This window comes from Hemitrygon akajei, chromosome 30 (genome assembly GCF_048418815.1).
Source record: "Hemitrygon akajei chromosome 30, sHemAka1.3, whole genome shotgun sequence".
Classification (NCBI taxonomy): domain Eukaryota; kingdom Metazoa; phylum Chordata; class Chondrichthyes; order Myliobatiformes; family Dasyatidae; genus Hemitrygon; species Hemitrygon akajei.
Genome location: NC_133153.1, coordinates 5,042,291 through 5,057,962, shown reverse-complemented (window position 1 = coordinate 5,057,962; position 15,672 = coordinate 5,042,291). Strand labels below are relative to the sequence as shown.

Genomic DNA, 15,672 nt, shown 5'->3' with positions numbered 1-15,672 from the left:
GATTCGATAGTTATGGGGACAGATAGGAGGTTATGTGGAAGAGATGGAGAATCCCGGATGGTCTGTTGCCTCCCTGGTGCCAGGGTCCGCGATATCTCGGATCGAGTGCTCAGTATTCTCAAGAGGGAGGGTGAGCAGCTGGATGTCGTGGTCCATGTAGAGACCAATGATGTGGGTAGGAAGAGTGAGGAGGTCCTGAAAGGTGAGTTTAGGGAGCTAGGTGCCAAGTTAAAGGACAGAACCTCCAGGATAGCAATCTCAGGATTGCTACCAGTGCCACGTGCAGGTGGGTTTAGAAATAGTAAGATAGTGCAGATCAACACGTGGCTGAAGACATGGTGCAGGAGGGAGGGCTTCAGATTTATAGATAATTGGGCAATTTTCCAGGGAAGGTGGGACCTGTTCCGGTGGGACGTTTTATATCTGAACTGGAGGGGGCAAATATTCTTGCAGGCAGGTTTGCTAGAGAGGCTCCAGTGGATTTAAACTAGATATGAGGGGGGAGGGGAACCAGAGTGTAGGAACAGACGTATGGGAGAAGGAAGAAAAAGATAGTAAAGTTCTTTGTACTGTTAGAGATAAACAGAGAGGAAGAGGTGGAGAAGTTCTTAAATGCATCTATTTTAATGCTAGGAGCATTGTAAGAAAGGTGGATGAGCTTAGAGCATGGATTGATACCTGGAAATATGATGTTGTAGCTATTAGTGAAACATGGTTGTAGGAGGGCTGTGATGAATATTCCTGGATTTCATTGCTTCAGGTGTGATAGAATTGGAGGGGCAAGAGGGGGAGGTGTTGCGTTGCTTGTCAGAGAAAAAATTACAGCGGTGCTCTGGCAGGATAGATTAGAGGGCTCGTCTTGGGAGACTATTTGGGTGGAATTGAGGAATGGGAAAGGTGTAATAACACTTATAGGGGTGTATTATAGACCACCTAATGGGGAGCGAGAATTGAAGGAGCAAATTTGCAAGGAGATAGCAGATAATTGTAGTAAGCACAGGGTTGTGATTGTGGGAGATATTAATTTTCCACACATAGACTGGGAAGCCCATACTGTAAAAGGGATGGATGGTTTGGAGTTTGTAAAATGTGTGCAGGATAGTTTTTTGCAGCAATACATAGAGGTACCAAATAGAGAAGGGGCAGTGTTGGATCTTCTGTTAGGGAATGAAATAGGCCAGGTGACGGAGGTATGTGTTGGGGAGCACTTCGGGTCCAGTGACCACAATGCCATTAGTTTCAATATAATTATGGAGAAGGATAGGACTTGGACCCAGGGTTGGGATTTTTGATTGGAGAAAGGCTAACTTTGAGGAGATGCGAAAGGATTTAGAAGGAGTGGATTAGGACAATTTGTTTTATGGGAAGGATGTAATAGAGAAATGGAGGTCATTTAAAGGTGAAATTTTGAGGGTACAGAATCTTTATGTTCCTATTAGGTTGAAAGGAAAGGTTAAAAGTTTGAGAGAGCCATGGTTTTCAAGGGATATTGGAAACTTGGTTAGGAAAAAGAGAGATATCTGCAATAAATATAGGCAGCATGGAGTAAATGAGGTACTCGAGGAACATAAAGAATGTAAGAAGAATCTTAAGAAATAAATTAGAAAAGCTAAAAGAAGATACGAGGTTGGCAAGTAAGGTGAAAATAGATCCAAAGGGTTTCTACAGTTATATTAATAGCAAAAGGATAGTGAGGGATAAAATTGGTCCCTTAGAGAATCAGAGTGGACAGCTATGTGTGATGCTGAAAGAGATGGGGGAGATTTTGAACAATTTCTTTTCTTAGGAGAAGGATATTGAATTGTGTAAGGTAAGGGAAACAAGTAGGGAAGTTATGGAAACCATGACGATTAAAGAGGAGGAAGTACTGGCGCTGTTAAGGAATATAAAAGTGGATAAATCTCCGGGTCCTGACAGGATATTTCCTAGGACCTTGAGGGAAGTTAGTGTAGAAATAGCAGGGGCTCTGACAGAAATATTTCAAATGTCATTAGAAACGGGGATGGTGCCAGAGGATTGGCATATTACTCATGTGGTTCTGTTGTTTAAAAAGGGTTCTAAGAGTAGACCTAGCAATTATAGGCCTGTCAGTTTGACGTCAGTGGTGGGTAAATTAATGGAAAGTATTCTTAGAGATGTATATATAATTATCTGGATAGACAGGGTCTGATTATGAACAGTCAACATGGATTTGTGCGTGGAAGGTCATGTTTGACAAATCTTATTGAATATTTTGAAGAAGTCACGAGGAAAATTGACGAGAGTAAAGCAGTGGATGTTGTCTATATGGACTTCAGTAAGGCCTTTGACAAGGTTCCACATGGAAGGTTAGTTAGGAAGGTTCAATCTTTAGGTATTAATACTGAAGTAGTAAAATGGATTCAACAGTGGGCTGGATGGGAGATGCCAGAGAGTAGTGGTGGATAACTGTTTGTCAGGTTGGAGGCCGGTGACTAGTGGTGTGCCTCAGGGATCTGTACTGGGTCCAGTGTTGTTTGTCATATACATTAATGATCTGGATGATGGGGTGGTAAATTGGATTAGTAAGTATGCAGATGATACTAAGATAGGTGGCGTGGTGGATAATGAAGTAGGTTTTCAAAGCTTGCAGAGAGATTTAGGCCAGTTGGAAGAGTAGGCTGAATGATGGCAGATGGAGTTTAATGCTGATAAGTGTGAAGTGCTATATTTTGGTAGGAATAATCCAAATAGGACGTACATGGTACATGGTAAATGGTAGGGCATTGAAGAATGCAGTAGAACAGAATGATCTAGGAATAATGGTGCATAGTTCCCTGAAGGTGGAATCTCATGTGGATAGGGTGGTGAAGAAAGCTTTTGGTATGCTGGCCTTTATAAATCAGAGCATTGAGTATAGGAGTTGGGATGTAATATTAAAATTGTACAAGGCATTGGTAAGACCGAATCTGGAGTATTGTGTACAGTTCTGGTCACCGAATTATAGGAAAGATGTCAACAAAATAGAGAGAGTACAGAGAAGATTTACTAGAATGTTACCTGGGTTTCAGCATATAAGTTACAGGGAAAGGTTGAACAAGTTAGGTCTTTATTCTTTGGAGCGTAGAAAGTTGAGGGGGGGACTTGATAGAGGTATTTAAAATTATGAGGGGGATAGATCGAGTTGACGTGGATAGGCTTTTTCCATTGAGTGTAGGGGAGATTCAAACAAGAGGGCATGAGTTGAGAGTTAGGGGGCAGAAGTTTAAGGGTAATACGAGGGGGAATTTCTTTACTCAGAATGGTAGCTGTGTGGAAGGAGCTTCCAGTAGAAGTGGTAGAGGCAGGTTCGGTATTGTCATTTAAAGTAAAATTGGATAGGTATATGGACAAGAAAGGAGGTTATGGGCTGAGTGCGGGTCAGTGGGACTAGGTGAGAGTAAGCGTTTGGCATGGACTAGAAGGGCTGAGATGGCCTGTTTCCGTGCTGTAATTGTTATATGGTTATAATCAATCGCATTCAAATTTACAGAATGAAAACTGATGTGCCACAGCATCATTTTCCCTTATTTATCGTACTTGGCTAGTCTTTAATATTTTGACATATTAAACCATAGTCATTTTGTATTTCCCAAATCGCACTCTTTCCAAAAAATGTTTGTTTTACAAGGGCTGTAGAACAAAATAAAGCCATAAATAAATTGCTTTATTTGGAATACGCTTGTAGCAGATTTCAATGAATAATCATCTTGTTACAAAATATACTATTGATACTGAGTTCTTACAAGCCAAAGATGTTCAATAAAGAGCACAAACTTCTGAATCAGATTACAATAGTACTACTGAAACTTAAAGAAATAAGTAACTTTAACAAAGTTAGGGTTGTCAGAGGTTACAGTGGGATGCAGAACTTCAGATGAGTGAAGTGGTTCATTTTGGTAAGTCAGATTTGAAGACAGAATATAATATTAATGGCACTGTGGAGGATCTGAGAGATCTTGGGGTCCGTGTCAAAGCTGCTGCACAGGTTGACAGTGCTGTCAAGAAAGCATATGGTGTGTAGGCATTCATCAACCATGGGATTGGGTTCAAGAGCTGTGAGATAACCTTACAGCTATACAAGACCTTGGTCAGACAGCATTTGGAATACTGTGTTCAGTTCTGGTCACCTCACTACAGGAAGGATGTGGATACTATCGAGAGCGTGCTGAGGAACTTTACAAGGATGTTGCCTGGATTGGATGGCGTAACTTATGAGAATAGGTTAAGTGAACTTGGCCTTTTCTCCTTGGAGCAACGAAGGATGAGAGGTGACCTGATAAAAGTGTTTAAGGTGATGAGGGGAATTGATCATGTGGATAGCCAGAGACTTTTTCCCAGGGAAGAAATGGCTAACATGAGAGGGCATAGTTTTAAGGTGCTTGGAAATAGGCACCGAGGGGATGTCAGGGGTAAGTTTTTCACACAGAGAGTGGTGGGTGCATGGAATGCACTGCTGGCAGCAGTAGTGAACATGGATACAACAGGGTCTTTTAAGAGCCTCTTTGATAGGTACATGGACTTTAGGAATATAGAGGGCTATGCGCTAGGGAAATTCCAGGTAGTTTCTAGAGTAGGTTATATGGCTGGCAAAACATTGTGGGCCGAAGGGCCTGTAATGTGTTGTAGATTTCTATGTTCAAAGTTAAAGAAGTTTTCCTGTGTCAGGTTATCAATGCTGGGCTGGCACCTGCTTTAAACAGAACAATTGCAGAGGACACAGTGCAAAGAAAACACTATTGTTCCACAGTGACTTAGACTGGCACGGCTTAAAACAACAAACTACCTTATGGGCAACACTCCAAATGTTGAGGAATGATGCCATCTCAGTACAAAAGGGAATTTAAATGAATTTTAAGAGTATGTAAATCAACTCAGAAATGGTAAAAATTGTACTTCACTCCAGAAATAAATGAGCTTGAGACATGTGGTGATGAAGAAAAAAGAACAATTCCTAAGCAGCATGCTTTCAGGTATTAAAAGTTTTCTGAGATACTAAGAGCAACAACATTAGGAAGTCAATGATGGGAGAGTGTAGTATTTAATATTAGAGCCAGGCCATTCAGAAAGGAAATTAGGAAACTGCTATTTGCAGGGGGTGATAGAAATTGGGATTTGTTTTTTGCAATGACAATTGATACTAGATAGATTAAAAGTATGAAAGGGTGAAGGGAGAATGTGGTACGTGGAGCTAAATCACAAATCAGCAACGATCTTAATGATTGATAAAACAGGCTTAAAGGGTGAAATGAGCCTAAATAATTTGCAACTATTCCAGTTTCTGGCATCTCAAATTTAGTTTGCACAGGCTATATGGATGTTAAATAAAAATAGAGAATATTTAGTACCACATGGTTATGATTTATGCTCTATATGTATAAACTTCAATAGATGTTGCTCATATAATGCCTTGCTTGTAGGAATTCTTTTGAACACTCAGTGCTATTATAGGTTTATGGCACAAAATGTGCAGAAGACTTTACCTTGTAATTTTCTTCCCTTTATTTGCAGAACATGATCTGCTTTGCTCTATGTTCCTCAATCCAATCTTACTTTTGTTCTGCAGCACATAATTTGGAACAAAAATTATTACAAAACATTATCAGTTGTCCATCTAGCTGCATACAACACCAAATGCATTCACAAAGCACAAAAGTAACATATAGGCAAGTCATCAATGAGGAGAACTATGTGGTACAAATTAATGCAGTTAAATAATTTAAGTTTCAAGCACGTTGAGGAGCGGCCACTGCATTACTGATAAAGGAGTCCATCACTGCAGTAATAAGGGTGGCCCAGAGGCTCTACAAATGATACTGTAGAGTATGAAAGGAAATAGACAATCACTTTGCTAGTACTGTATCATACTACTGGTGTCTCAGCAGGAGATGGAGAACAGATATGTAGACATGTCAGAGAGGAGTAGAACGAACAGGATTATCGTAGCAGAGAGGTTCCATTCCCCAAGATTAACTGGGATCACTTTAGTATGAAAGGATTAGAAGAAATGACATTTTTAAAATGTATCTAGGAGAGCTATTTGCACCAATACTTAGACCACCTACAGTGTGTATGTATTTGTGTGTATATAGTATATACGCATACACATACACACATGTATACATATATACAAATTCCTCTGACTCTTTTTGCCACCTATTTACACAAATTTTATTGAAGCCAGTTAACCACCTAGCATGTTTTGACAAGTGGAAGGAAATGTAGAAACCAGCATAATGATTTGGAAATTCCACACAGACAGTTCCCAGGGTCAGAAAATAAGCCAGGTTGTTTGAGTTGTGAAGAGGAGTTTTAACCGCTATACCACCATTGTAATTAACATATTTAGATCTACAAATGGATACATACGAGTTCCGTTTCTGAGTCTGTCTTTAAGTTGGATTTGTGTGTAAGTTGGAACAATTACATCCAATATTATTTAGCGTCAGTTAGTCAAACGTTTGTCTTAGTATATAGTATATATTTTACCTTTCTATGCATATAAAACACTTAAGAAACCTATGTATTCCAGTAATTAAACCACTGTGTTGCCTAGTAATAATTGTAGCTTTCATCGGGACAGGGCCTTTCACATGCTCCATTATTCTCACTTTATCCTTTAAAATTGTTCCAATCGTTGACCAACTATAGCCTAACGCTTTACCATGACCGATAGCATTTCACCTCTTCCCAAACGCTTTATTATTTCCACTTTATTTTCAATCGCGATCGCTTCCCAACGGAACAGAAACACTGGGGGCGGCGAGTCCCGACCTCCGCCGGCTCCCGAGGTCCGCTGGGTCCTAAGGACCACCACACTGAATTCCCCAGGTCTGCACTGAGACAGGTTAAATGGGACAAGTGGGGGGTGTGCTGGGTTTGGATACTGTATTTGATCCTCCACAATATTCTGCGTGGGAATTTAAACTGGAGGTGGCAGTGTTTTTTTAAAAACGAGGTCGAGTTGCGAGCTCGCCATCAATCCGGCACGGATAGTACGGGAGTCACTAGATCGACATCAACCTGGCATGGGGGCGGTCTGTCACTGGATCGAACTCGGGAAACTCCGTTCTCAAGACTGGCACTGATCTCACTGCGCCACCAGTCGACCGTTACGGGCGGGGGGGGAGGCGGGATCAGGGTGAATCTTGCTAAGAAAAATTTAAGCCAAATACTAAGTTACACACTCAACACAGTGTCAACGGCAACGACTTAAAATGGCGGACTGCATCGCGATCAGACTTAAAATGGCGGATGGCGTTCTTCTTCCTCGGTTTGTAAGTACGAGTTGTCCGTAATTCAGACATTTGTAACTCAGGGACTACCTGTACTGTAATTACAATTATCTTTCTTAAGTTGTTTTAATATTAGATATTTTCTACCCACATCCTTTGCAAATACCTTCATATGTAAAAATACTTATTTATACACTATACAATGTAACGCAAAAATATTATATATTTCCTAACTTAACCAAAATGCTTTCCACATGTAATGTATTCAGTGAGCACGTGCATCTTTATGTATGTAACTGTAATGTAAAGTAACAACATAGAATACACATCAGTATTTTAACAGAGCTATTGAAAGCATGTTGACTTAGAGCTTTAAATGCTTGGCTGTCTAGTCTGTTCATGGAGAAACTTGAGTACTTTATATATCTAAAGAACAGCAGGTAATCCTGTTTGGATTCCCCAACTGGTTCCCTAACTACTCAAATTTTGATATCCACCATTTAACAGTTAATGTATAAATTATAGTCATAATGTCATATAGACATAAAGTGCAAGTTTTAGATTTACATCTGAGCAAACAATGTGATGTACTGATCACCAAGTATCCATTTTTATAAATAACTCATTTACTTGGAATACTTCATAGGAGCTATTTTGTCATTAAACTGCATGAACCATATGAATTTAGGAAAACTTGCAACACAAGATGGAATTTATAAATACGAAAAATTGAACATTTGCTTACATTTATAACATGTACAGATCCCAAATGGTAGATGTAATTAATTCTATGCTTACTGGTAGAACTAATATAAATATAACCATATAACCATATAACAATCACAGCACGGAAACAGGCCATTCCGGCCCTCCTAGTCCGTGCCGAACTCTTAATCTCACCTAGTCCCACCTACCCGCACTCAGCCCATAACCCTCCACTCCTTTCCTGTCCATATACCTATCCAATTTTACCTTAAATGACACAACTGAACTGGCCTCTACTACTTCTACAGGAAGCTCATTCCACACAGCTATCACTCTCTGAGTAAAGAAATACCCCCTCGTGTTTCCCTTAAACTTTTGCCCCCAACTCTCAAATCATGTCCTCTCGTTTGAGTAATAATAATTATAATAATCTGATTTATTATAAATTTTCTATACATTTTTATATATTGTCTGCTCAACACACAAAATATCATGCCATTCAGTACAGAATTAGGACTTTCAATATTTCAAGTTGTATGATATTAAGTTTGATTGTGAACTCAAACTTGTAAAGTGTAATTTTATTTTATAAACACTGCATTATTTGGAGGACTATTAACATTTTATAAAATACAGTGATTCGCACATTGCAATGCATTTATCATTATTCTCACAGTACTGAACCATTCTTCCTTTTAATATATTAAAAGTTCTAAATACTGATTAATTTTAAAATCACAAATACCCTGACTTTCCTTGGAATTCAGTCATGTGAAGAATCAAATAAATTGATTAAGGTACTAGGTTAACAACACCTTTTTCCGCAGAAGCTGCACTATAATAAAATTTACAATTAGTAACCCTCTTTCATCGCAGGTGAAAAGTTATAAGATCAACTTCCACTCCAGGGTCTTAGTGAGACATCCATTATAGTACTCAGGAGGTCCTGCACTGTTACATCCTTTGAATGAAGTATTAAAGTAAGGCTTCATATACTGTAATCCTTCAAATTATTAATAAGGGTAGGAAAGTCTCAGCTATTATTTATCCTTCAATCGTTACTGTTAAAGTAAAATATTGCATCATTTTGTTTTGGTAGTAACAGAATCTTGCCAACAGAAACTGGATACATTACAACTATATATATAATTCAGAATTATTCATTGATAGTGAAGCATATTAAGATATTCTGAGAGCTATATGGTTGCAAAATTTCATCCATGTTCTTGGGCTAAAATAGTAAAAAATGGTGACTTAAGTTCCTATTAATAGCAAATTTAGTTGCAACGTATAAAATGATCCCATGTTCATAGTAACATACAAATTTAGTCAATTAAATCAACACCAGAGGGCTGCTCCTAGGTTTTTTCCTTCAAGAAGAAGTGAACAAACTATTTTGCATTTGTTAAGGACTTCAGATTTTAAAAAAAATCTAAATTAGGTTTTAACCAGATCTCCTGGATACACACATCTGGCTTTTCTCTCCTACTAGCTGTAAACTGCTTGAAATCTTGTCCATTACCAGTCAGGTTTCTTGCATTCCATTGAAGAAGTAGCATTATTAGTAATATCAACCCACACACACTGTCTCCTGACTTGACTATACCCTGAGTTCATCATTTACCTCTTCCCATTTTAATCCTATCATACCCAAATGGCGTTCTGCAGCTTTCACAATAATCTGAATCCTTTCAGTTTTAGATTTGATTTCACAAGTTGCATTTACCACTCCTGCTATAAAGGTCACCAATTTCTTCTTCTCTATCCATGTATTCTTCTTATCTTGCCTTTCTTTAGCTGCCACTTGCTCTTTGCTACATCCTCCCTCATTCATTTTCTTCTGTCCTGCCAACTTGACTGTCTCAGCATATGAGACTTTTTCCTTCACCCTTATCTGCTGCACCTCCACTTCTTTTTTCACCACTTCACATCCCCAGTACGCTATACTATGGTTACCTCCACAATTACAGCACTTTGGTCCCACTCCAAAGGATCCAGAAACAGGTGCAAGAGAGTCTGCAATTGTTGTGCCAAGTTATCAAGTGGAAATTAGCAACAGAACGCCGGATTGCTTGAGTGTTTATGCAGTTGAAATGTTTGCCATATTGTTAGCACTGGAATGGAGTGAGCAGGTTGATTGTAATAATATTGTGATATGTAGCGATTCTGTATCAGCCCTTGCAAGCATTAAGGTGGGTACAGCTAGAGAACACCAGGATCTGCTTTATGAAATCCTGTTTGCAAATTCAAGACTGGCGAGACAAGGCAAAAATATCGCATTCACGTGGGTTCCAGCACATTCGGGTATTATGGGAAATGAAACAGCAGATAAGCTGGCCAAAGCAGCAAACAAAAAAGGATCTGTAGAGGTCAATATTAAACTATCAAAATCAGAGGGGAAGAGCATAGTGTGGAGAAGAATAAATCAACAGTGGCAGCAGCATTGGGATAGAGCAATAAAAGGAAGACATTTACATTCAATTCAGAACAGAGTAGATATGGGAAGGAGTAGGGGAGTAAAGCGGAAGGAGCAAGTAATTATAAGTAGACTGAGAATTGGGCACAGCAACCTTAATGGTACTCTGGCCATCATAAATAAACATCCAACAGGTTTTTGCGATCTATGTCAGGAGACTGAAACAGTAGAACATATCCTTATTTCATGCAGGAAATTTGCACAGGAAAGACAACAAATGCACAAAATAGGACTGGTAGAGAACAGTGTTAAAGGTTTATTGGAATGTGGGGAGAGTGATCAGGGGAGGAAATGGTTGTTTAGTTTGTTAAGGGCAATGGGACTGGAAAGATGACTTTAGGCAGTCAAGTGAATGGACAATGAGGGACAATAAATCCTGAAGATGGCAGTAATGCAACAGTGTGGATGCCAACAGCCGTAAAAACTCAAAAAGAAAAAAACTCAAGGAAGAAGGACTTAAGATAATCATTCCTTGGAATTGTGGCAAAGTGATTTATACACAATGAATACTTCTGCAGTGAGGGGAAGACAAGAAGAACAAATCAATAGTTCTGCTTAACAATTTCATATATACACTCATTTGCTTTCAAGAAGGAGCTAGATAGGTATCTTATGGATAGGGGAATCAAGGGATATGGGGACAAGGCAGGAACCGGGTATTGATAGGAATTGATCAGCCATGATCTCAAAATGGCGGTGCAGGCTCGAAGGGCCGAATGGTCTACTTCTGCACCTATTATCTATTGTCATTTTTAGACTTCAATAATGTGATCCAGATGACTTTTTTTGAAGTTGGGGAATTTTACATATAAAAATATAAATCTTAAATTATATTTTTCTTCATTGTGGTGCTGCTTTCTGAATAAGAAAGATTAAAATTGAATAATTATTGAGTGAATTAGTTTGTATGTGCTACTCATATTTCAGCTAAAAATATAGCAACACATTGGCACTCATTAGAAGGCTTATACAGCTTTTCTAAGCTTCCTATTCCTATAAATTATTTTCTCCTATTTTGGCAAGTCAATGGCTTCCTTTCCTCCATATGTCTGCCAAACTTGGCTGAAATTAGAAAATATCCATTTAGAAAACTCAGATTTATTCAGAGCCTTTTATAGCACTAATTGGACACACACAGAAAAGAGACAGGATGGCTGCATATTGACACAGTAAGTAAAGCTGCTGCATCATAGCTCAAGTGACCCAAATTCAAAGTTGACAGTGAGTATAGGAACAGAGTGAGGTGGAGGATAAATGCGTGGCTGAGGGATTAGAACAGGGGGCAGGGATTCACATTGGGACCTCTTTTGGGGTAGGCATGACCTGTACAAAATGGAAAGGTTGCAATTGAATCTGAGGGGGACCAATATCCTGGCAGGGGGGTTTGCTAAGACTATTGGGGAGAGTTGCTGTGAAACCAGAATTGCTGTGGAGTGGTAACCGAACTAAAGAGATGGAGCAAGAGGCAGTTGGCTCACAAATTGAGAAGGCTTGAAGACAGTGTGAGAGGGAGGATAGGTAGATGAAAGAGAAGGGCTGATGGTTTGAGATGTGTCTATTTTAATGCAAAAAGCATCACAAACAAAGTGGATGAGCTTAGAGTGTGGACCAGTACTTAGAGCTATGATGTTGTGTCCATTTCAGAGACTTGGATGGCTCAGAGGCAGGAATTGCTACTTAGTGCCAGGCTTTAAATGTTTCAGAAAGGACAGGGAGGGAGGCAAAAGAGGTGGGGGCATGGCACTGCTGATTAGAGATAGTTTTCACGGCTGCAGAAAAGGAAAAAGTCATGGAGGGATTGTCTACTGAGTCTCTGGGGAAGTTGGAAACAGGGAGGGGTCAATAACTCTGCAGGGTGTTTTTTATAGACCACCCAATAGCAACTGCCAGTTGGTGGTATCAGCGCTGGACTGCGGAGCAAAGGCTCTGAGTTTGAATCCAGCTGGCTCCCTTGCACGCTTTCCATCTGTGCTGGGTTGAGCGTTGAGCTAACAACTCGGCCTCGTTAAAACAAGAAAGCCTGCTAAAAAAAAATGCCATCACAACAGCGTCCTGATGACTCCACTTGGAGTTAAGGGCTTTCTTCTTCTTCAATAGCAGCAGATAAGGAAATAGATTCTAGAACAGCTCAGTAATAACAGGGTTGTTGTGATGGGGAATTTTATTTTCCCCAATATTGATTGGCATCTCCCTAGAGCAATGGGTTTAGATGGGGTGGAGTTTGTTAAGTGTATTCAGGAAGGTTTCCTGACACAGTATGTAGACAAACCTACAAGAGGAGAGGCTGTACTTGATCAGGCATTGGGAAATGAACCTGGTCAGGTGTCAGGTCTCTCAGTAGGAGAGCATTTTGGAGACAGTGATCATAATTCTATCTCCTTTACCATAGCATTGGAGAGGGATAGGAACAGATAAATTAGGAAAATGTTTAATTGGAGTAAGGGGAAATATGAAGCTATCGGGCAAGAACTTGGAAGCATAAATTGGGAACAGATGTTCTCAGGGAAATGTATGGCAGAAATGTACAGCCAAACGCTGCATAGCCTAATCATGGAAGTAACCAACAATCAGTGGACTTTCACAATGGCAGAAAAAAATGACTTCTTATCGTGCTCTAGAAAAGAAAAGCTACATTACAAAAAGCAAACTTGGCAAATTTTGGGAAATTTGGGACATTTTCTACAAGTTTCTGGAGAACAATATTCAGGATGATGAAAGTAATGAACTGAATTGACTGTTTTTTTAATGGTGGGGTATTTGCTTTTTTTGGTGTGTTTTTTTTCTTTTGATTTCTTATGTATTTTATTTTTCCCTTTTCTTTAACTTTGCTGCACTTTCAAATCTATGGATGATTTAATGTGCTTTCTTTTCATTCTGATAAAACAATAAAAAGATGTTTATAAAAAAAAAGAAATGTACGGCAGAGGATATTTGTGTGGCGTTCTGCTCAGGTACGTTCCAACGAGACAAGGAAAGGATGGTACAGTACAGGAACCGTGGTGTACAAAGGCAGTTGAAAATCTAGTCAAGAAGAAAAGAAAGGCTTATGAAAGGTTCAAACAACTAGGTGGAGATCTAGAAAATTATAAGGCGAGCAGGAAGGAGCTTAAAAATGAAATTAGGAGAACCAGAAGGGGACATGAGGCGGCCTTGGCAAGCAGAATTAAGGAAACCCCCAAGGCATTCAACAAGAATGTGAAGAGCAAGAGGACAATGACAGTGGAAAAGTGTGTATGGAAACGGAAGAGATAGCAGAGGTAATTAATAAATACTTTGTTTCAGTATTCACTACGGAAAAGGAATTTGGCGATTGTAGGGATGACTTGCAACAGACTGAAAAGCTTGAACATATAGACATTAAGAAGGAAGATGTGCTGGAGCTTTTGGAAAACATCAAGTTGGGTAAGTCACTGGGACCGGATGAGATATACCCCAGGGTACTGTGGGAAGCTAGGGATGAGATTGCTGAGCCTCTGGCAATGATCTTTGCATCATCAATGGGGATAGGAGAGGTTCCAGAGGATTGGAAGGTTGCAGATGTTCCCTTATTCAAGAAGGGGAGTAGAGGTAGCCCAGGAAATTATACACCAGTGAGTCTTACTTCAGTGCATGGTAATTTGATAGAGAAGATCCTGAGTGGCAGGATTTATGAACATTTGGAGAGGCATAATTTGATTAGAAATAGTTAGCATGGCAAGTTGTGCATTACAAGCCTGTTTGAATTTTTTGAGGATGTGACTAATCACATTGATGAAGGTAGAACAGTAGATATAGTGTTTATGGATTTCAGCAAGGCATTTGATAAGATATGCCATGCAAGGCTTATTGAGAAAATAAGGATCCAAGAGGACATTGCTTTGTGGATCCAGAACTGGCTTGCACACAGAAGGCAAAGAGTAGTTTTAGACGGGTCATATTCTGCATGGAGGTTGGTGACCAGTGGTGTGCCTCAGGGATCTGTTCTGGGACCTCTTCTCTTCATGATCTTCATAAATGACCTGGATGAGGAAGTGGAGGGATGGGTTAGTAAATTTGCTGATGACACAAAGGTTGGGGGTTTTGTGGATAGGATAGGTTTTGTGATAGGATGCAAAACTGGGCTGAGAAGTGGCAGATAGAATTCAACCCAGATAAATGTGAGGTGGTTCATTTTTGTAGGTCAAATATGATGGCAGAATATAGTATTAATGGTAATACTTTTGGCAGTGTGGAGGATCAGAAGGATTTTGGGGTCCGAGTCCATAGGACACTCAAAGCTGCTGTGCAGGTTGACTGTGTAGTTAAGAAGGCATACAGTGCATTGGCCTTCATCAACTGTGTGATTGAGTTCAAGAGCCGAGAGGTAATGTTACAGCTATATAAGACCCTGGTCAGACCCCACTTGGAGTACTGTACTCAGTTCTGGTCACCTCACTACAGGAAGGACATAGAAACTATAGAAAGGGTGCAGAGGAGATTTTCAAGGGTGTTGCCAGGATTAGCAAGTATGCTTTATGACAATAGGTTGAGTGAACTTGGCCTTTTCTCCTTGGAGCAACGTAGGATGAGAGGTGACCTGATAGAGGTGCATAAGATGATGAGAGGCATTGATCGTGTGGATAGTCAGAGGCTTTTTCCTAGGGCTGAAGTGGCTAACACGAGAAGACACAGTTTTAAGCTGCCTGGAAGAAGGTACAGAGGAGATGTCAGGGGTAAGTTGTTGTTGCTGTTGTTTTTACGTAGAGATTTGTGAGTGTGTGGAATGGGCTGCCGCCGATGGTGGTGCAGGTAGATACAATAGGGTCTTTGAAGAGGCTCCTGGATAGGTATATGGCGCTTAGAAAAATAGAGGGCTATGAGTAACCCAAGGTAACTTCTAAAGTAAGTACATGTTTGACACAGCATTGTGGGCCGAAGAGCTTGTATTGTGCTGTAGGTTTGCTGTTTCTATGGCTGTCTGTCTGGAGCTTGTATAATCTACCTATGAATGTTTCAGTTTCTTCCAAATACTCTTATTCCCATCCACATTCCAAAGACCTATAACTTGTAGATTAACTGCCCAGTGCAAATTATCTCTGGTGTATATCTGGGGAGGAAGAGGATGCTGTTAATTGGAATATAGTAATAGCTTACAGGAAATTCCATGGGGAATGGGATTACTTTGTGAGCCAACACAGTCTTGATGGAATGCAGCCTCCTACATTGCCACTTCAGGGTTCAACAGCTTGGAAAAGTATGGATAAAATAAAAGGAAATGGGGACTACAGGGAGGATAGTGAA

At 39.8% G+C, this 15,672-nt stretch overlaps 1 protein-coding gene across 6 annotated transcripts in view; it reads right to left on the bottom strand.

The window, feature by feature from the left end:
• The window catches only part of tex9 (testis expressed 9), a 91,940-nt gene that overhangs the window by 45,560 nt on the left and 30,708 nt on the right, over positions 1-15,672 (bottom strand). For all 6 annotated transcript variants that reach the window (XM_073032886.1, XM_073032885.1, XM_073032888.1 and 3 more), the window contains one exon: positions 5,481-5,557. In XM_073032886.1, the coding sequence (XP_072888987.1) occupies positions 5,481-5,557 (77 nt within the window). The remainder of the gene's footprint in view (positions 1-5,480; positions 5,558-15,672) is intronic.